This window comes from Amphiura filiformis, chromosome 12 (genome assembly GCF_039555335.1).
Source record: "Amphiura filiformis chromosome 12, Afil_fr2py, whole genome shotgun sequence".
NCBI classification, from domain to species: Eukaryota; Metazoa; Echinodermata; class Ophiuroidea; order Amphilepidida; family Amphiuridae; genus Amphiura; species Amphiura filiformis.
This window is the reverse complement of record NC_092639.1, coordinates 25782651-25805240: the sequence shown is the minus strand read 5'-3', so window position 1 is coordinate 25805240 and position 22590 is coordinate 25782651. Positions and strand designations below refer to the sequence as shown.

Genomic DNA, 22590 nt, shown 5'->3' with positions numbered 1-22590 from the left:
ACTCAAAAAAAGGTTGTCCTCCATTTCACTCTCTCACTCTTTTTTTCCACTCTTTTCACTCGGTATACATTTGGTAATGTAGTTTTTCCATTTCCCGGAATATCGTGGTATCGTGAAACTTCATAAGCTCATTGATACGTAACACGGGCACATAGACTCCACAAACAAACACACACACCCTTAAGGGAAGGGGTATGAACGTTTGGACAGTATTTATTGTGGGACATTAGAGCACATCAGACATATTGAATTGCATTCTGAATACGAAGAATGTCCTTCTGATATCAAATAATAGTTTTAAATTCGCAATGTAATACACATTTTATGGCAAATCATTAAAAATTGATATTTTTGATATTTAACAGTATTTGAAGTAAACTTTATAAATCTGATGATTTATACTTAAAGTGTATGTAGGTGGGATGAAAAGCCGACGATCAATTGAAAATTTTGACCTTTCGTATTGAAGATATGGATTTTTTCCGAAAACACCAAAAAAAAAAGGTCTTTTGGGGGAAAAATCCATATATCTTCAATATAAAAGGTCAAAATTTTCAATTGATCGTCGAATTTTTCCTCCCAGCTACATACACTTTAAGAATATATCATTAGATTTATAAAATTTATTTCGAGGACTGTTATATATTATAAAAATTTGAAAAATATCAAATTTTAATAATTTGACATAAAATTTGTATTATATCGTGAATTTCAAAAAATGAAAATTATTTGATATCAGAAAGACATGCTTCGTATTCAGAATGTGGTATTCAGAATAAGGTGCTCTCATGTCCCACAAAAAATACTGTCGAAACGCCATAAACGCTCATTCTAGATCCCTTAACCGCACATCTATATGGGCGAGCCCATATAGTTTTAAATAAATATCAAGAAAACACATATACCTATATTGAATGTTTTCTTCACGTATCTACCGTAGGCTATACGTACGTATAGTTCAGTTTTATTTATCGTTTACGTTTATAATATAGTTAAGCCAATACTCCGCAAATTGCATTACATTATATACGTTGTTTTGTATTAAAAATATTGACATACAAAATACTGACTGTCTATGACTGGGGCAGTAAAAATAATCATCAGATCATATTTTGATTTTTTCCATTTCAGCCGAGTGAATGTAACAGTCACAAATGTACCGAATTATATTTTTATTATTGCATGAATATATAGGTATATAACAATAGTTATTTTATATAGCCCTGCTAATATCACACAGGTTCTTATTTAGCTCGTGGATAATTCCTCTTATACCATGCAGTGGTGTAGCCAAGAATTTTTGTGTGGTGGGCCAAGGGGTAGGCAAATGGGGGGGATTTGACGAAAATTGAAAATAAAGAAATGGTCAAAAATGGCCTAAATTCAAAAATATCACATCGACAACCAATCGACAACCAACCGGGCTGCGAACAAGAAAAATTGGGACTTTTGGAGCTGCAAAAAGTCAAAACCAAGGGTCTTTCTTGGCTTTCTGGTTGAAATTCGCCAGAAAAAATACGAGGAATGGGCAATTTTGGGGTCTTTTAGAGCTGAAATTATCAAAATCAAGGGCCTTTCGGAGCTCTATTTTGGTCAAATAGGGGTCTTTCGGAGCTGCGAAATCCAAAAGGGCGGTCTTTCCGGGGGAACATACTCGTATGGTCATTTGTGTTAAGTGCCCCCGGGCTGTCCTCCCCCTTTTCCTTGTAGCTTTCTGCGCCACTGTTGTTATCGAGACAAGATACCAAATACCCAATGAATCACGGTATTATAAAATATATAAAAAGCAAGCAATCGCAAGAGTAATGTAGATTTACCCCATCCAGCAATGCCGTGGTCAAACGCTTTTACATTATACAAGTGTCAAACTTAATCATTTCTATTCTGTAGAGACTCTTCCTTTTGAAGGCTTCAAGACAAGCTGTATTTTTGATAGTATATAGTAGAGATGTGGCCCCTTTCTGTAAATTCTGTATTGTTGGGAATTCCATATCATCTATTTCATTTACAGCGAAACAACCAATGACACAGTTTTTGTTATACAGTTCAGCCACTATTATAGGTTTTGTGTGGCTTCGGCCGAATGTTATAAATAAATAACATATATATTTGGATTAATGCTCTTCAAGACTTATTGAGAAGATATTACAGCTGGTGAAATTGGTGATTCTAAGCAGTCTCCTATAAGAGACCAGTGGCGTTGGGCAGGATTTCGGAATTTCGGAACAGGGGGAGGGAGACAACTTGTAAATGTACCGACGGAAATATTTTTTTTTTTTGTTTTGAAAAAGTGAAGAGCAAAAAAAGACCTTTTCATGTATAATTTTAAACATTTTAAACAAATTTTCACTTTTTCTTTCACCATGCATATTAAATTAGTACATTATTCACCCATGTTTTTTTTTCAACCGACGCCTTCCGTCAACCGACGCGACGGCCTTGGATGAACCGACGGCCATGATGAGCGGGTTGGGGGGGGGCACCGGCACCCCTTTAAAACGACAGTTAGTCACATCTCTATCTATATATAATTCCTAAAAATGTCTTTGTATTTGATGCACTTAATCTTTGATAACATAACATTAAAAATAAACAACAAATTAAAATCGGGCTTTACAAAAAATAACATCAGTAAAATACATTAGATTAGATTATTAGAAAATACATGTTTTAAGACTCTTTTTGAAAGTTTCAACTGTGAGAGAAGTCCGAATGGTAGCCTGTAACTGGTTCCAGAGAGTAGGACCAGAGTCACACATTAAATGAACCATCACCAATTATTCGTAAAAGCGCTAGGGATCTGGAATGAGCGTTTTGAGCGTTTTGACAGTATTTTTTGTGGGACATGAGAGCACATCAGTCATATCGAATTGCATTCCGAATACGAAAAATGTCTTTCTGATATCAAATAATTTTAATTTTTGAAATTCACGATATAATACAAATTTTATGACAAATTATTAAAATTTGATATTTTTCATATTTTGATATATAACAGTCCTCGAAGTAAATTTTATAAATCTAATGATATATTCTTAAAGTGTATGTAGCTGGGAGGAAAAGCCGATGATCAATTGAAAATGTTGACCTTTTATATTGAAGATATGGATTTTTTCCCCAAAAGACCTAATTTTATTTTGGTGTTTTGGAAAAAAAATCCATATCTTCAATACGGAAGGTCAAATTTTTCAATTGATCGTCGGCTTTTCATCCCACTTACACACACTTTAAGTATAAATCATCAGATTTATAAAGTTTACTTCGAGTACTGTTAGCTACTGTTAAATATCAAAAATATCAATATTTAATGATTTGCCATAAAATGTGTATTACATTGCGAATTTCAAAAAATCAAAATTATTTGATATCAGAAGGACATTCTTTGTATTCAGAATACAATTCGATATGTCTGATGTGCTCTGATGTCCTACAATAAATACTGTCCAAACGTTCATTCTTTCTTAATGATTATTACATTTCATGTTAAATGTATACAGAATTAGCTTTGATATTCTACATGATGATATGCAGATTTAAAGCTAAATAACAACATGATAATGAGTTAATGATGCCTATCTTGGTATTGGTTTGGGCTATATACCATAATGCTTTGCGCGCGGGAGTTGCGTACAAACGACCAGACGACGTTGGCGCCAGATTGTTTGGTATTAAAATTCAGAAATTTGTGTAAAAGAGGGATTTTCTTGAGTTTGGCTGATTCTGAGTACTGATTCCTGCATTTACCAAATGTAACAAAAAAAAAGAAGAAAAGAGATACCAAAATAATAATGGTCTAGAATCTATATTTTACAAGAAATAAAATGTTGTAAACTTTCGCAAATTTTCTTACAAAAGAATCTGTGAAATTATCCATAATCTGTGAAATTAAACGGATTTACCCATTTTAGGTTTGATTTACAAAATGTAACAAAATTCTTCTTGAATCAATAAGAAAAATATGCGTTTTTTTTGATGGAGTAAACAGTGAGGAGGAATTTGTTGATCGGATGGTCTGCTAAATTATTGATCTAAAGTATATATAAAAGTTTACATATTTAGAATGGCAAAGACTAGATAAATTCATCTGTGAGGTCAAAACATTTAGCAAAAATGCTAATTTTGGACAACATCCCCCAAACGTTTTTTTCGGACAACGTAACAAACAAATATGAAATTGTTGAATTTAAAAATTAATGGAAACATGTCGTCTGCAGTCGACACCCGCGTGAAAAGAGTTCTTAACCACCCACCTGCGCTTGACATCCTCAAGAGATTGATACACGAATTTTTAAACAATTTTGTTATTAAAATTAGGCTAAAACGCCAACTTTTTTATTTGAATGTTACCAATTTTGGAAATTTATTAATAATTCGAGTGCAGACATGCATATTAGTGTAGTGTCTCACGAGAAATATTTATTAAATTTAAATTCTAATTTCAGATCACCTTGATTTATACTACGAAATCTCCATAAAATAACCCCCTGTTGTACACTTTTTTTCACATTCCCATCATGCACCCCTCCATTTGCGTACCAGAGCATGTGCATTTGTATAAGTCGTATATCGTGGAATCACGTGATACAACTCTTCAAAAATGCATGATGGGAATGGGTGTACTGGTGTAAGGCGTCGCGTGTGACTATCAGGGAATTAGCTCGGAGCAATACTTGAAAAGATATTTGAATAGAGAGATGAATCAACTCAGGCATTTTCAATATCCACTTGAACTATCCAATAAATCTGACATTTGTATTGAAATTATTTTTGTTATTACAGTGTACAGGTAAAAGTGCCGACGTTTAAAGTGTGTTTCCCGGACGGATGACTGTGTGTGTTTATTTTCAGCCACCTAAATCATAACATTCGCTTTAGAACTATTGAGACTGTAAACCATACTATACGTTCAACCAACCAAAACACACTAACATGGTTCTTTTTCATAGAAATCGTGTTTATAAATCGTTGAAAAAAGTAAACTTTATATTATGAGGCTCATCGGAATTGACAATTACCCGTATAAGCATAATAACAAACAAAACAGTGTAGCCTAGTTCAGTTTATACTCTTCAAAATGGTAATAATTTCAATTCTCTACCACACAAAAACTTCCTACTTCCTAACCTGCTGCAAAACCGTGGAACACTGTAAATCCAAGTGTTATGGATTTCTGTAACACTTTTCAAACACTCCTAGGCGTTTATTTATTCATTTAAACAGTAAACGTATAGGACACCTAAACACCAAAGTAAACACATGAAGACAAAGAGTAAATACATGAGAGTATTTAGATTCTAAACATTCAACTTGTTTACTTTCAAAATCGTTTAGAAAGTAAACACCCCAAATGTTTACAAAAAGCATTTACTTTTTGAACAATATGAACGTGAACACGTTGATTGTTAGAATCTAAATACTCTCATGCGTTTACTCTATGTCTTTATGTGTTTACTTTAGATGTTTAAGTGTCCTATACCGTTACTGTATAAATGAAAAATTAAACGCCTAGCAGTGTTTAAAAAGTGTTACAGAAAATCTAAACACTTGGATTTACAGTGTATAAACGATATACATTCTTCCAATGCATCTACTAAAACAAATCAATTACTGAAGTAACCATGGTAACGTATACTTCTACCATTTGCTTTTGATAATATTTCCTTGTCGCATGTAAGAATGACAAGCGCGTTACTCTCTAAATGTAAAAGAGTGAATTTCCACTCTTTCAAGGAGTTGAACGAAGGACAACCCGTTTATGAGTGGACAACACTCTAAAATGAAAGAAGGTACATTTTATTTAGGCAATATTCACTCTTTTGAGAGTATATACGCCATGTATACAGACTACTTTTTTCAATCCTTTAAGAGTGAACATTTTCCACTCAAAAAGCGGTTGTCCTCCATTTCACTCTCTCACTCTTCTTTTTCCACTCTTTTCACTCGGTGTACATTTGGTAATGTAGTTTTTCCATTTCCCGGAATATCGTGGTATCGTGAAACTTCATAAGCTCATTGATACACGGGCACATAGACTCCACAAACAAACACCCACCCCTCAACCGCACATCTATAGATATGGGCAATCCCATATAGTTTTAAATAAATATCAAGAAAACACATATACAAGTATAATACCTATATATTGAATGTTTTCTTCACGTATTTTACCATAGGCTATATGTAGTTCAGTTTTATATATAGTTTACGTTTATAATATAGTTAAGCCAATACTCCGCAAATTGCATTACATTATACGTTGTTTTGTATAGATTATACAAATATTGACATACAAAATATTGACTGTCTATCAGTGGGACAGTAAAAATAATCATGAGGTCATATTTTGACGTTTTCCATTTCAGCCGAGTGAATGTAACAGTCGGAAATGTACCAAATTTTATATTGCATAATATATACAGGTAGGCAATATTCATTATATAGCCCTGCTAATATCACACAGGTTCTTATTTAGCTCGTGGATAATTCCTCATAAACCACAGTGGTGTAGCCAAGATTTTTTCAGAGGCGGGCCAAGGGGGTAGGCAAAGGGGGGGGGGATTTGACGAAAATTGAAAATAAAGAAATGGTCAAAAACGGCCTAAATTCAAAAATATCACATCGACAACCAACCGGGCTGCGAACAAGAAAAATTGGGACTTTTGGAGCTGCAAAAAGTCAAAACCAATGGTCTTTCTTGGCTTCCTGGTTGAAATTCGCCTGAAAAAAATACGAGGAATGGGCAATTTTGTGGTCTATTACTATTAGAGCTGAAATTATCAAAATCAAGGGCCTTTCGGAGCTCTTTTTTGGTCAAATAGGGGTCTTTCGGAGCAGCGAAATCCAAAAAGGGTGGTCTTTCCGGGGAACATACCCGTATGGTCATTTGTGTTTAGTGCCCCCGGGCTGTCCTCCCCTTTTCCTTAGCTTTCTACGCCACTGTTAAGCCATGAGACAAGATACTAAATACCCAATGAATCACGGTATTATAAAATATATAAAAAGCAATCAATCGCAAGAGTAATGTAGATTTACCCATCCAGCAATGCCGTGGTCAAACGCTTTTACATTATCCAAGTGTCAAACTTAATCATTTCTGTAGTCTCTGCAGAGACTCTTCCTTTTGAAGGCTTCAAGACAAGCTATTTTTTGATAGTAGTATAGTAGAGTTGTGGCCCCTTTCTGTAAATTCTGTATTGTTGGGAATTCCATATCATCTATTTCATTTACAGCGTAACAACCAATGACACAGTTTTTGTTATACAGTTCAACCACTATTAGGTTTTGTGTGGCTTCGGCCGAATGTTATAAATAAATAACATATATATTTGGATTAATGCTCTTCAAGACTTATTGAGAAGACAGCTGGTGAAATTGGTGATTCTAAGCAGTCTCCTATAAGAGACCAGTGGCGTTGGGCAGGATTTCGGAATTTCGGAACAGGGGGAGGGGGACAACTTGTAAATGTACCGACGGAAATATTTTGTTTGTATGGTTTGAAAAAGTGAAGAGCAAAAAAAGACCTTTTCATGTATAATTTTAAACATTTTAAACAAATTTTCCCTTTTTCTTTCACCATGCATATTAAATTAGTACATTACCGTATTCACCCATGTTTTTTTTTCAACCGACGCCTTCCGTCAACCGACGCGACGGCCTTGGATGAACCGACGGCCATGATGAGCGGGTTGGGGGGGGGGGGGGGCACCGGCACCCCTTTAAAACGACAGTTAGTCACATCTCTATCTATATATAATTCCCTAAAACTTTCCTTGTATTTGATGCACTTAATCTTTGATAACATAACATAAACAAAAAATTAAGATCGGGCTTTACAAAAAATAACATCAGTAAAATATATTAGATTAGATTATTAGTCCGAATGGTAGCCGGTAACTGGTTCCAGAGAGCATACCAGACAACTAAATGAACCATCCCATTCGTAACAGCGCTTTAAAGCTTTTAAATGTCCCCAGTAATAAATCATATATCAAAATAGCTTTCTTAATGATCACTACATTTCAAGTTAAATGTATACAGAATTAGCTTTGATATTCTACATGATGATATGCAGATTTAAAGCTAAATAACAACATGATAATGAGTTAATGATGCCTATCTTGGCATTGGTTTGGTCTATATACCATAATGCTTTGCGCGCGGGAGTTGTGTACAAACGACCATGACGACGTTGGAGCCAGATTGTTTGTTCAGAAATTCGTGTAAAAGAGGGATTTTTTGAGTTTGGCTGATTCTGAGTACTGATCCCTGCATTTACCAAATGTAACAACAAAAAAAGAGACACCAAAATAATAATGGTCTAGAATCTATATTTTACAAGAAATAAAATGTTGCAAACTTTCGCAAATTTTCTTACAAAAGAATCTGTGAAATTATCCATAATCTGTGACATTAAACGGATTTACCCATTTTAGGTTTGATTGACAAAATGTAACAAAATTCTTCTTGAATCAATAAGAAAAATATGTGTTTTTTTGATGGAGTAAACAGTGAGGAGGAATTTGTTGATCGGATGGTCTGCTAAATTATTGATCTAAAGTATATATAAAAGTTTACATTATTTAGAATGGCAAAGACTAGATAAATTCATCTGTGAGGTCAAAACATTTAGCAAAAATGCTAATTTTGGACAAAATCCCCAAACGTTTTTTTCGGACAACGTAACAAACAAATTCTTGAGTCAAATTTTGGGGCAAAAAAACCATTTTGGTTTAAAAAAAAATAAAAACGGGTCCTATATATTTTTTATCAAATCTTTAAAAAAATAATTTAAAATAATTTGACTCAAGAATATTTTTTTTTTTTTTTTCCGAAAATGTTTGGACCAAAACCCCGTTTTGGGGGATTTTCTTCAAAAATGAGCATTGCCCAAATTTGACCTCACGGATGAATTCCTCTAGTCTTTGCCATTCTGCATATGTATAGTTTTCTATAGCCTACCCAAAAGTTCCCATAATTCCAGGGTTAAGACCACCCTTCAACAAAGTTTGCAGAAAACTTTTGCGGTGCATTATGGGTGCGCATTTAAATCTTTGGCTCATCATCATCAGGAGCGATAATGCATGTATACCGTGATATTGAGAGAAATAATTATTGTAGCTTTTAGTGCCAATAATTATAATAGATGAAAAGTGCAAGAAATGACCTTCAACATGATGTTGCGCCTGATGGTAATAATTACGTACCAGCTTTGTCAGGTATATTTGCGTGGTAGAATTATTGGAGAAATATACTTTTGTTCATCGAAATATTATACGCATTGCAGAATTTTCTTCTAATATTCATTTTAGAATTGGGTTAAGTCTACTTTCTGATTCTAGAAAAATAAAGCACTTATTTTTTGGAATTAAAAAAAATTCATGTTTTGCCCAATCCGAATCGTTTGGAACTATAACTGGCAATAAAAGTCAAATTTTTATATTTAGGGATTTTGTTTTTTGTTTTTTTGGAAAGGTGAAAATCTTAACAATTGCAGTTTGACACAAGTCTAAGCTGACATAATCTTGAGTAGACGGAAAAATATCTCAGTATCTAACCAGATCCGTACACAGATATTTTTTTTGGTGGGGTGCTGATTTTAAGAAATTGGACCTTTTTTCCAGGGTGGGGGGGTGAAAAGTGGTCTTTCTTCTCAAAATTTGAACCTTTTTGGACAAAAAAAAAAGCATAAGAACCTGATGTTTGTGATAATTGGTTATAAGATGAATAGAAATGCGTTTGATATTAAAAAAAAGAGTGCATAGACTGATATTAGACTTTGTACAAGTCTTTAGGCTCGTTTGTCACAGCATATACACAAACACCCAAAATGCATGTATTTTGGCTCTTATTTCCAAAAATTGGCTCAATATCAGAATTGGACTTTTATTGCTCGTTATAATTTAAACTAAAGGATTAGGATTGAGCTATATCTTATTTGGCAAAACGGGATAATATTTTTAATCCATCAAAAATTAGTAGGCTTAGGCTTATATATATTTGTCTGGATCTAAATACGGGTTGGGTTATAATTTAAATATGCTGTGAAATGAAAGAAGTATTTATATAAACTGACTGTACAAGCACTGAAAAATATTATTTATTTATTTATTTATTTATTTTTTTGAATTTCGTAATTGAAGACCTGAGCGCAAGAAGACCGTAAGTCCACTTGGCCCCTCAACATGTATAGGGCATACACTAAAGTTACGTATAGTTTCTTAGGGATTTATAATGTTTAATACATGTTCCAGGGTGAAAACATCATGAAATGTTGTGACCCCTGAACATGTATAAAACATTACCAAACTATACAAACTATACTTTAGTGTATACATGTTGAGGGGCCAAGTGGACTTACGGTCTTTTTGCGCTCAGGTCTTCAATTTTTGTTTGGAATATAGATCAAACATCAAATAGGTATCACAACGTTAGTTGTTCGGTGATGCAAATTGCTTTAAAATGAAAAGTCTTTGGCCTATATATAGGCCTATACATAATATAAAACAGTTTTTTAATATTACTAGGCGTGAAGTAGAATTTATAAACATAATCAGTGTTAAGACGAAATTAATTGGGCTCTCGCAGTCAAAGGTATGGCAACCGAGTAAACAATTTTGAACCATCTCTATTTATTATACTGAGTGTTATGTTAAACAATAATGACTATTTTGACCTACATATTGGTCACCTACAATAGCTAACTTATGAGCATCTTCACTGAAAATATTAGTCATGAAATGTGCCCTAGTTGACTAATTAATAATTAGTCATTACAGAGGGAGGACTTACCGTCCAAGCATTGCTGGAAAGTATGTATCCAAAAAATTAATTTACATTAAATGTGTCAATGATGGTAGTTAATAATGGGGTGTAGCAATTTGAAAAAGGCGACTATGTCATGTCACATGACAAATTATTGTTCCCGCGTAAAAAATATGTTTACACGGGTAATCTAAATTGCACGACAAACTCATGCACATGAAAAATAGGTGTAATGTTCTCGACCAGTTAACTTTACGATGTTGATTAGTTTTATGATTAAGACGGCACATTATTTTGTCAGCATTATAAATCATTTTTTCAGACATCTGAATGATAAACCTACCACTTGTAATGACTAATTGTTTTGATTAGTCAAATAAGACAATTTTCAAGACTAATTAATATTTTCAGTAACTAGGTCTAGTACATTTCAGGGCTGCAGAATTCATTGGGGTATTCCATTTGAAATCCAAGATTTTGGAACATGTTCCACAGAGGGAGTATAAATTTTAAATAGAATTAGCCGTTAGACAGCTCCATTTGAATTTCATACACCCTCTGAGAAAGATTCAACCTTAATCTTCCACAGAGGGAGGCTGAGTTTCAAATGGAGCTGCTAATGTGTGCTAATTCATACTCCTCCTGTGGAAGATATTTCCAAAATATTTCACAGGGGGAGGGTGGATTTGAAATGGAATAGCCCATTTAGAGTAACGCCCAGTCATGTTGATACTACTAAGGGGGTACTACACCCCTGGCCAATTTTGTAACTATTTTTGCATTTTTCTCAAAAATTATAGCCCATTGGTGACAGGTAAGATATGTTTATTATAGGGGCAAACACTACAACTACTGCACCGAAAATTCAGCAACTCAAGGCAAGTAGTTATTGATTTATTGATCAAATATTGGTTTTCCCTCATTTTTGACTGTTAAGCGCGCTTCAGACTCCATATTGTACGTACAATATTGTATGTACAATACTTTTCGTGACGTCAAAAAGTATTGCACGTGCAATAAATAGTATGTACCGGGAAAATATATATTGTGCTACAATCGTTGGTTGCTTAATTGATACGTAGTTGCCAAATTTCTAAGAGTGGTAAATTTAGTGAGTGTTCGTGCACGGAATGATGAACATCTTTTTATGTCTTTTGTATTCAACTGTACTTAATATTAAAAGGCCTATTAATACTAACGATATCAATAATATTAAAATTGTAATAATAATATAAATGGCGCATTCAGTTCTTATTCATTTATTTATAGATTTATTTATTTAGGCCTATTTGTTTATTTATTTATTTGTTTATTTATTGATTGATTGATTGGTTGATTGATTGATATTAATATTAAAAGGCCTATTAATACTAACGATATTAATAATACTAAAATTGTAATAATAATATAAATGGCACATTCATTTCTTATTTATTTATTTATAGATTTATTTATTTAGGCCTATTTGTTTATTTATTTATTTGTTTATTTATTTATGTATTTATTTATTGATTGATTACTGATTGATTAATTGATTTAGCGATTCATTTATACTGACATTTAGTCATATATTGATTTAGTCAGTTTCTTAAGTATTATTTGTAGGCCTATGTATTTATTCTGGTTTTGATTTGATTGATACTGATATTTTTATTGTTTTTTTAAAGTTTTGGCATACTAGTATAACATTATACATTATAACACGTTGTGTTATGAATTTGCAACAGCTTTTTACATGTTGATATCGTTGAGGCATGTTATGATGGTGTATGTTATAGACCTACTTATGATCATCCCAATACATCCATAAACGTGTTAATGTGAAACGAGATTACTTGAAATATATATTTCAGAGTTGAAAGAGTTTCAACTACGGACATAATTCTAAAATATGTCTCTCTGATTGGTTGATTGTCAAGAGGATTACGGCATCCTCAAAGCCTCTTGCTGTAATTCTCTAATCGATATCTATTATAGGACCGATCTTTTGAAATCCATACAACCGTGTCAAATGAAATAGTCTCGGATCATAGTTTGTGGACGATACAACATTGATACGTCAGATTTCGGAATTGTATTAAAAATAGGCACAAATCACATTGAAAACAGGTTGAATGCTGGCAAAAGTAGATAAAATAACTATGGGTCGAATTTACATTAATCAGTGTCCTGGGCCAGGATAACATTTAGGACTCCTTCGCATTCTAAAACAATACTTCGAACACCAAATGTCCTTGCTTTCATTTTCTCATTTAATTTGTTTTAATTGTAATTAATTTCTCTGTCCACTGGCTCTGTGGTAAATCCGGTATTGCCCAATATTTCTCGTCCATTGCCCGTGTTAATCTATTTATTAATTAAAATGCACCATCTATTAAATTCCTGTAATACAATATTACCTAGTGTATTTGATAACAAATTTGTTTTTATTTTTTATTGGAATTTGGGTGCCATTACACGATTTCATATATATAAAATATGTTTGGGCATGGCGGAATTAGTATATGATTAAAGATAGACATACTCTTAGGCCCCTTTTTTAATGTTTGTACATTATTAATATTAATATTTATGTACAAAATGCAAACGAATGTATATATATTTGATTGTTTTGTAAACATTAAATTTGATGTTTACTCATAATTATGTCTGGAAAGTCAGGGAAAAACTAAGCAGCATCGGTATTTAGTTTCCTGGGAAAGTGGATCAGATGAGCAGTGAGTAAAAGCATTCGCCCTAAATCTTTATTTGATTTTTATCTTTTTATGAATTTACTAGTATTAGGCCTACTGGTAAAGTGCAGAAAAAACCTCAAAACGCACTCTAGGATTTTTCATCAGCAGCAGTAGAAATTTATCTTGCATAGATTTTCTGGTGTCCTCGCTTGGATTTAGCAAACAATGAACCGTCAGGGTTATAGCGCGTTTTAATCTGATTCAACTAGTCGTGGCACGTATATTTATTGCACGTGTAATACTTTTTGACGTCACGAAAAGTATTGTACATACAATATTGTACGTACAATGCGGAGTCTGAAGCTAGCCTAACTCCACAACTGTTGTCTGTGCTGAAATAAAATTTCCAGTGCAGTAGTTGTAGTCCTTGCCCCTACAATATACATATCTTACTTGTCCCCAATGCAATGCGCTATAATTTTTGAGAAAAATGCAAAAATAGGCACACAATTGGTCAGGGGTGTATAGTACCCCCTTAACCGTACTGTCCTGTTCAGGTCCTGAAAAAGCAATGTCCAACACGTAAATCCGAGAGAAACCATACTCTATAATGGTGTGGATATTTCAACATTATAAACTAAACGGCGGTCTCATGGGTCTAAATCAGTCAAAAACAACACTATTCAAGAGCCATTCGACCACTTAGAGCTGGAGGCGTCAGTGGAAATCACAGATTTGAACCCCTTCAAAACAAAAACAAAAAAGTGAATAAATATAGAAGGATGCTCATGTAAAAAACAAAACGATTCCACGCGATTTTGGAAATGTTCTTATTGTATATAGGAAGGAGATGATCTTGGTATTAGAATAATAATTTTATAACATACAAATTAATATATATCGTGTGAGGGGCAGGGATAACGCCCATTTGTTGTTGTTGTTATTGTTTGTTTTGTTTACAGAAGCAACTTGTAAATTGAAGGAACGGTGTTGATTTTATTTTTGATTTGTGATGTGTATATAGGAGGATAGGTTTCATATATGAAACCTTTTTTGCTGAAAACGTATAACAATTTGGCTAAACGCCTAACATGTTAAACAAGAAATGTCTTTAAAAAGACAACGCCATGGATGAAGATCATGTTTCATAATTTTGCATTGCAACTATTTTGGAAAGCTAGTAAATTTGAATGTTTGGCACAACTAACCGAGTGCAAAATATTGGCATTTATTGGTAAATACCACCAATGACATACTAGGAAATAACCATTAGAGGCAAAACTTGTTTTAAAAGTCTTACAGCTAGGGATTTACAGTGTTATATGTAATTTAATGAGCGGATATAATGTTTGCTGATAATGATGTTTAATTCAAATACCACTCACATCAGCATCGAAGTCAGAGTTTGATAAAAAAAGAAACTAACGTGAAAGAAAATCGTGCCGAGAATGTAATCCTGTCGTCGCCATTCCTAATTCGAATACTCCAGGGCGCTGTTCGGTGTTCAATTATGTATAACATTGTTCTATAAACTCGGGAAATCGTTTACAGGTTTATATCGTAAGTGCATTACTTTGAAGTATCAAAGAAAGGGGTACATTCCGTCAGTCGGAAACAGCGTCAGTCCGAACCACCGTCAGTCCAAATTTTTAGGGTTAGGGTTTGGGTTTCTAACCCTAACCCTAACGCTAACCCTAACGCTAAGCCTAACCCTAACCCTAATCCTAAACCTAAACCTAACCTTAACCCTAACTAACCCTAAAAATTTGGACTGATGGTGGTTCGGACTGACGCTGTTTCTGACTGACGGGGCCGGATACCCCAAAGAAAGTACATGTGCGGTATATTACAGGTATTCCTAAACCCAATTCAGCTTGGATCCGCCTAATCGAACTGTGCCATGGGATCGCGAATGATATGTCAGTTCGAATGTTTATATATACCAGCTCTTTTAAAGAAAGGCGCCAGTCCAATCTTGCCATATTCATATACTCATCACTAGTTCTTCAAAATACACAACAATTATTTACAGATTTGTAGGTCAAAGTCAGTATTCTCCGGCAGTTTTTATCTTTTCTTGAATTTGTAGACTTTAAGAATTGGATTCTGTAGAATAGAATCCCTAAAGTAGAATGCAGATCTTCTTTGTCAATTTACATCTTTGTTGAGGTGCATGACGGTTTTCTGAATTGATTGGTACGATAGCCTTGTTGGAAATCGAACATATCAACCTTGGTCTTATATATTAGAAATGTTTTTCCGCTGGTTGGTGAAAATTATTGACGGCTCTTACGCGCATTAGAACTGTAATTTAGAAGTCCATAAGTGCGTCTCCCGGTTTATATTAATGCTCTGCGTGCCAGCCATGCGCTTGAACGGAAAAAATTCAAGTTTTGAAATATTTTCTCAAAATATCAAGAGCTATCTTAAGAACTACCGAACCAATACTAGGCTTGCTTGTACTCATTTTAATGCATTTTTCATGCTGATTCCAAATATGGTCATGAAAATTTACATTTATGAAATTTTTGAATTTTAAATTTTTTTTTAAACATGTCGTCTGCAGTCGACACCCGCGTGAAGAGAGTTAAAGTGATCATCTTTTGAGACATGCTGACACCCTTGAAACTCTCTGTTCATTTGGACTTCAGTCGTGCTATTCCAGTTGAAATCCATACCCCTCCTATGGAAAACATGACTTTACTCCTACACAGGGCTATTCCAGTTGAAATCATTACACCCCCTATGAAAATCATGAACTTAATCTTCCACACTGGCGAAGCCTATATTTCAAATTCAGGTAACTCCATTTAAAATCCACACTCCCTGTGTGGAAGATTAAGGTCGTGTCTTCCACAGGGGGTGTATGGATTTCAAATAGATTGGGCCATTCTAGATCCAGACATATTTGATCCGGTCACTGCAAAATTTGATACGGAACAGATTATGAAATTTTTGATTAACAATCCAGTGAGGAAGTCAAATAATTGTACACTTTTATGATTGGATTGATGAACCATACAGCTACAGTTCAGGTCGAAGAGTCTTGGGGAATAACAAAGTATACAAAAGAACTCATTCAGCAGTCGATGTAGTACTGTAAGCATGTTCATGCGGGTGTCGACTGCAGACGACAAGTGTTTCAAATTTTTTAAAATTCAAAATTTCAGTAATGTAAATTTTCATGACCATATTTGGAATAAGCATGAAAAATGCATTAAAATGAGTACAAACAAGCCTAGTATTGGTCCAGTAGTTCTTAAGATAGCCCTTGATATTTTGAGAAAATATTTCAAAACTTCAACTTTTTCGGTTGAAGCGCATGGCTAGCACGCAGAGCTTTTACCGTCGGCAGTTTTTCATATGAAATATGAAATATTTAGAGAACTGTCCGTAAGCCTTTTTTTGGCTTGGCTTACAAGCCGAGCCATATTATCATTCGTTTGTGACCTCGACCTTTGAACTGAAGTAAGAGACTAGTCTTGTTAACATGCATTTGCTTCATCCTCAGTAAAACAATGTTGTAGGATAATACTTAAAATTTAAGTGGTAGGTTTGCTGGAGGCTAAAGAGTAGCCTCACTCCCCCATGACAAAATTCATTTAGCTATATATTCAGCAGTGCACTCTTTGATTTGACCATGTTGACCCAGAGATGAAACAGCAACCTCCCAGGTAACCCCGTTTCCCTCATAAAGCAGTGCTCAGTAGGCTATAGTGATTGTTATTGACCCTCCATGTGTTGACCTAGCTGGGGATGATGAGTTTTAATGACTGTTGACAGGTGTACAATATAACATCTTGAACTGCTTGGTTTCCAAGATAAATTTTATAACCAAATTCCAATAATTATCATGTCCTTGGACATGGAACAATTGACCAAGAATAATTTTGGAGGTTAATGAACTTTCGCATCACACTATAAGAGAGTGCAATACTACAGTCTATTCATGTGTTTTACTTTCATGGCCTATGGTACTGCAAAATTCTTGATTTAATATGTGGTGTTTGTCAGTCATGTTTGACGTTTGGGAGAATGGATAGCTTAGCTACTGTTTTATAGGTAGTGTTAGGTGGGTATTTAGGTTGTAGGTTTAAGGTTTTTTATAGGACAGACGTGTCTATGTTTATAGGTAGGTAGATATGGCCTATAGATGGGAAGGTAACAATGCATAGGTCAGGTACGCCTAGATGGTAGTTGCTGTTGGAGCAGGTGTGTAAAGGGCCAGTGCAGTGCTGACTTGGACATCAGATCGTTTCATATAACTGAGTATTATAGGCAAGAGGCCTACTGCAATGTGAGTTCCTGTAGTGTAGTATGTTCTTGGTATTTATTTTTTGATATATTTTATTAAGTTTGGGTATTCCAAGGCCAAGCTCTCCCTTTTAAAGGGATTTTTATTAAGGTTAGCAACTATTTTAAACTGTTGCGATTTGGTAGTTCACGACATCTTGCAAATGGTAGTGAGCTTTGAATGAAATAAAACAGTATGACACTTGCAGCAAAGAATGAATTCATCTTAAAGAAGCTAACTCCAAGGGGCCCAACAGACTTGTTATTCTATAGGTTAATACAAATAAGACACTTTGTGCATCTTCTTTTTGAGGGCATTTCATAAAACACAAGCAGTAATGAAATCATGTCACCTTCAAGCTAGAAACTCACTTCAAGGAACCAAAAATAGCTTTATCGGTCTAGCTAGAGTTCATTCAAAAAATCAAAAATTTCAGAAAATTGTCGGTAAGCCTTTTTATTTGTCGAAAAAATCCACGAATCCACAAAGCTAACACCAAACACATGACCATCTACACCCCTATTTAAACCTGTACTGCTGCACACCATACAATTGTACGAAAATAGAAACTTGTGTTTTGAGAAAGATCTGTGCCTTCAAGCAGAGAACACTAGGATCCACAACATGCTCATCTATCAAGACACATTTCATTAACCCCAATACATTTGTACATTCATTGAATGACCTTAGAAAATTTGGGTACAAAAACTCATACTCTGCAACTTGAGGTCAAATTTTGCACTGTGAGGGTTTAATTGAGGTTATTGAACTATGCCATTGAGATGAGGCCATTGTGGTCCATAGTGGAAGATGAGAAAGCCCATCTTCTCTATTCAAGTTACACTATTAACATTTTACTTTCATGATTCAACTTTGAGCAAATTACTAATTTGGTTCAGTGTTTATTCATGAAAAAAATTTCCGTAAAACAGTTTCCGTAAACTAACAGAAATCTGTAAATTTACGGAAACTGTTTTAGTGTAAAATCATTTCAATGAAAGAAATATCAACTGACCTAAGATTATGATTAAAATATTCTTATTTTCCAACATACATTCCATACTTACAGTGTTAAACATTTTGTTAAATACAGTAAATGTGCTTCAATAACTTTTGTTGACGGAAATATTTCCGTTATTTTACGGAAATTTTGAAATTTTTCTGGCAGCAAAATTTCCAGAAGTTCCGTTTTCCACTGTATTTATTTTTTTCCGTAGAAATACATACATTTTCTGTGATTCATAAAGAATTTTCGTAAAATATACGTAAAGTGTCTGTTACATTACAGAAAATATCTTATAATTATGGAAATAAAATGTTATTTAACGGAAACAAAAAAATTCTGGAAATTTTGTTGCCAGAAAATTCCGTAAATTTACGGAAATATTTTTAACAGTGTACTTATAAGTGATTAAGGAAAATGATGTATAAAGCATTATGCAAAGCTACATTTTGCAGAAAACCCCGTTGAAATTGGTCCCAAAGATATGAGCAGTTGAAGGGTTTCCAAAACAATAGGATCTAGGAAAGAAAAGAGAAGAAATTATTTCCTTTGTATAACTATATCTCAAAATCAATATTTGACTGATTTTGCTTGATCACATCACATATGTGATAATTCAAAATCTGAAGCAACGTTGTTTAAAGGTCGGACACTAAATGGACATTTGATAAAAAACTGTTGTTAATTCTGGTGTTAAATTTGTCTCAAGATTATAAACGAAATATTAGAAAACAAAATAGCAAGCATAATGACACAAGCAGCAAACAGATCAACTCTAAGGAGCCCAGCAGCCTTATTATTCTAGAGGTTAATAAAAAATAAGACAATTTTTTGCACTTTGCATCTTCTTTTTCGAGGGCATCTCATCAAAGACAAGCACTAATGAAATCACGTCACCTTTAAGCTAGAAACTCACTTCAAGGAACCAAAAATAGCTTTAGTATTCATCACATATAGTCTAGGTCTAGCTAGAGGTTCAAAAATTAAGACAACACGCAAGTTTTCCATATGGTCGCCCTTAATTATTCAAAAGCCATAGGACTGAAAAAGCATTGATGCAATTATTGACTCTGGTATAGAGATGCTTTTCTTTGCGATGAGAATGTGCCATTGATTTCTCTCTTCTTTTTTTCCTAAATTTGTAAGACAAAATGTCATGGTCATGCTACAATTGTACTTCTTTACATAATTAACTGTACTATAAAATATAAAGTCGGTTGAAGCTCGGAGATTCGTTCAAAAATTAACTACTGTGTACGTCAATACGGTCATGTGGTAATAACTTGAAATCCGAGGGGTATTCAAGTTTTTAGTTTGAGTAGGAAGTGGCTATGCGAGCGAGCTAGAAATTAACTCCTATTTATACCAATTTTTCAAGAAAATTTGACCAATGTTTTATGTTTATATCAGAGGCTCAGAATTTTATTATGCAAAAAATTACAACATTTCATTAAAAAATAACAAGTTTGTTCCCGGTTTTTGTAAAATTGAGATTGGGATATTAATTCTAATAAATTGAAAAATTACATTTTTTTAAACAAATTGGTTTATAAAAGTGGGCTAATTATATTCCAGAGGTCCGAACACGAGACCAATATTTGCGGCATATCCCCGTAGTATGGTCATTAAAAAGCGCTCATTAGCTAAAAAGCAATCGCTATCGGTCAGCAATGTATAGTTTCAATTCAGCTTTAGAATAAGAATTCTTTACGACCGCATTTTTACACAGAGCTTACACTGTTAGAACACTGGGTAAAAATCGGTGGACCAAAATTGACCAACATTTCACCCAAAAATTGGGTTATTTTTAGTAATTTACCCAATGTTGAGACTTTGTAGAAAATTACCGTTTTTCCCAACCGCTGGGTACCGTTATGAACATCCATCATGGGTTGGGTAAGTCTTTTACCCAATGTTGGGTAAAATTTTCCCGGGAAAAATTTTTACCCAACATTGGGTAAATTACTGAAAATAACCAAAAGTTGGGTAAAATTTACCCAATGTTGGGTAAAATTTTCCCGGGAAAATTTTACCCAACATTGGGTAAATTACTGAAAATAACCCATAGTTGGGTAAAATTTACCCAATGTTGGGTAAAATGTTTTACCCAACAGATATTTACAGTGTACATCATTCGAGTGATTTTACCGACAATAAACGCAAAAATACCAAAAAATTGAGTTATTTGTAGTAATTTACCCAATGTTGAGACTTTGTAGAAAATTGCCTTTTTTCCCAACCGCTGGGTGCCATTATGAACATCCATCATGGGTAGGGTAAGTCTTTTACCCAATGTTGGGTAAAATTTTCCCGGGAATATTTTCCCCAACATTGGGTAAATTACTGAAAATAACCCAAAGTTGGGTAAAATTTACCCAATGTTGGGTAAAATGTTTTACCCAACAGGTTTTTTTCCCAGTGTTCTAACAGTGTACATCATTCGAGTGATTTTACCGACAATAAACGCAAAAATACTTAGATATATTTAATACCTTTAGCTTTTTCAATTGGATTGTATATTGTATGCCATTTATTACAAAATATATGACTATAAAAGAATTTCAAAACATCAAAGAATCTCGTGAAATTCCAAAGGACGTGGTTTAATTAACTGTGCAGGTATTTCCCAAAGAATGCCCTTTACTTCACCATCCAATTCGCTACAAGAATGAATATATCAGATACATTTGTGTTAATAACGGATTCTCGTTCAATCCTATAAACAGTCTAGAGGAAAATGTGGTTGAATGTTTAATCTTCTCGATTTCAATCTGAGGTTTTGTTATGATTAATCCACAAAGTCGACGAGATTGAAAAATTATCCCTAACAATTTACGAAGGTGAGCTCATTTGATGGTATTTTGCGATACTTTTTTGCATCATCTTGTTATGAAAAGTTAAATCAACCCTGCGTTGCGCACTTCTGTGCAAAAATCCAATAAATGTCTTCTGTACTTAGTTCTGCAAGTCATATTAAAAGGCCAATGTCACTAGAGAAATATGATAAAGTACCTTATATCGTAATTAAGTATATTCTCAATTGAATTAAGCATGTCAGCTCCTTGGATCCATATTCGTATGATGAACAATTTGCTGGAATATATTTTACTCAATTATTTTAATTTTGTATTTTGTTGATGATAAATTTTGCTGTACATACATTTGTTTTAATTTAGCTTCCGCACAGTAGGATTGCATTTCTTGTAAGCTTAACCATGCAGAATTAGCGAAAAGAGTACTTTGCAAATTGCATTAATTATTCAGTCTAACACTTACAATAATTACCTTAAATCCAAAATTAAAGTTTGAAATATTCTGTGCAAAATGCGTGAAAAGTAATTTTCATTTTCAAGACAGTTTTAGTTTCAAAATTAATTAAAACGGTAATAATATCTCGAGCAAGTGTCATATTGGTTTATAGTCTTTCACATAATTAAATTATATCTTTTTTGTAACTTTAAACGAAAATGTCAATTTTAAAACGTACCTTCCGTGTGAGATATAGGCTGTCGAGTTATAAGTGGTTCATAGCACGGGGCGGTCCCCGCGTACTCCCCATTCATCTCAACCGTAGTTCCACCGGCCTCCTCACCACCATCAGTTGCCATATTTTAGTCGATTCTCTCTCGCCAATAGTCACTTTTTTCTTCCAATATTTGAGCTTATTTTGCATAAAATAAAATAGTTTCAAACCACGAAATCGCATCATATCATTATTCCTGTATGTAATATGACTATATAAGTGTCTCTCACATTATATCACTCTGGAGTATATATCATCTATTATTCAGCGAAGCCCTATAATCGAACACCATAATGAAACAACATATCTATGGCTATAGCATATCTCTCCTGAG

At 33.9% G+C, this 22590-nt stretch overlaps 2 protein-coding genes across 2 annotated transcripts in view; one reads left to right on the top strand and one right to left on the bottom strand.

The window, feature by feature from the left end:
- Positions 1-22554, bottom strand: part of LOC140165345 (uncharacterized) — a 49124-nt gene extending 26570 nt beyond the window's left edge. Inside the window, exon 1 of the mRNA XM_072188675.1 lies at positions 22221-22554. Within this exon, the coding sequence (XP_072044776.1) occupies positions 22221-22341 (121 nt within the window). The 5' untranslated portion in view covers positions 22342-22554. The remainder of the gene's footprint in view (positions 1-22220) is intronic.
- The window catches only part of LOC140165982 (uncharacterized), a 73337-nt gene that overhangs the window by 35858 nt on the left and 14889 nt on the right, over positions 1-22590 (top strand). The gene's annotated exons all lie outside the window — the stretch shown is intronic.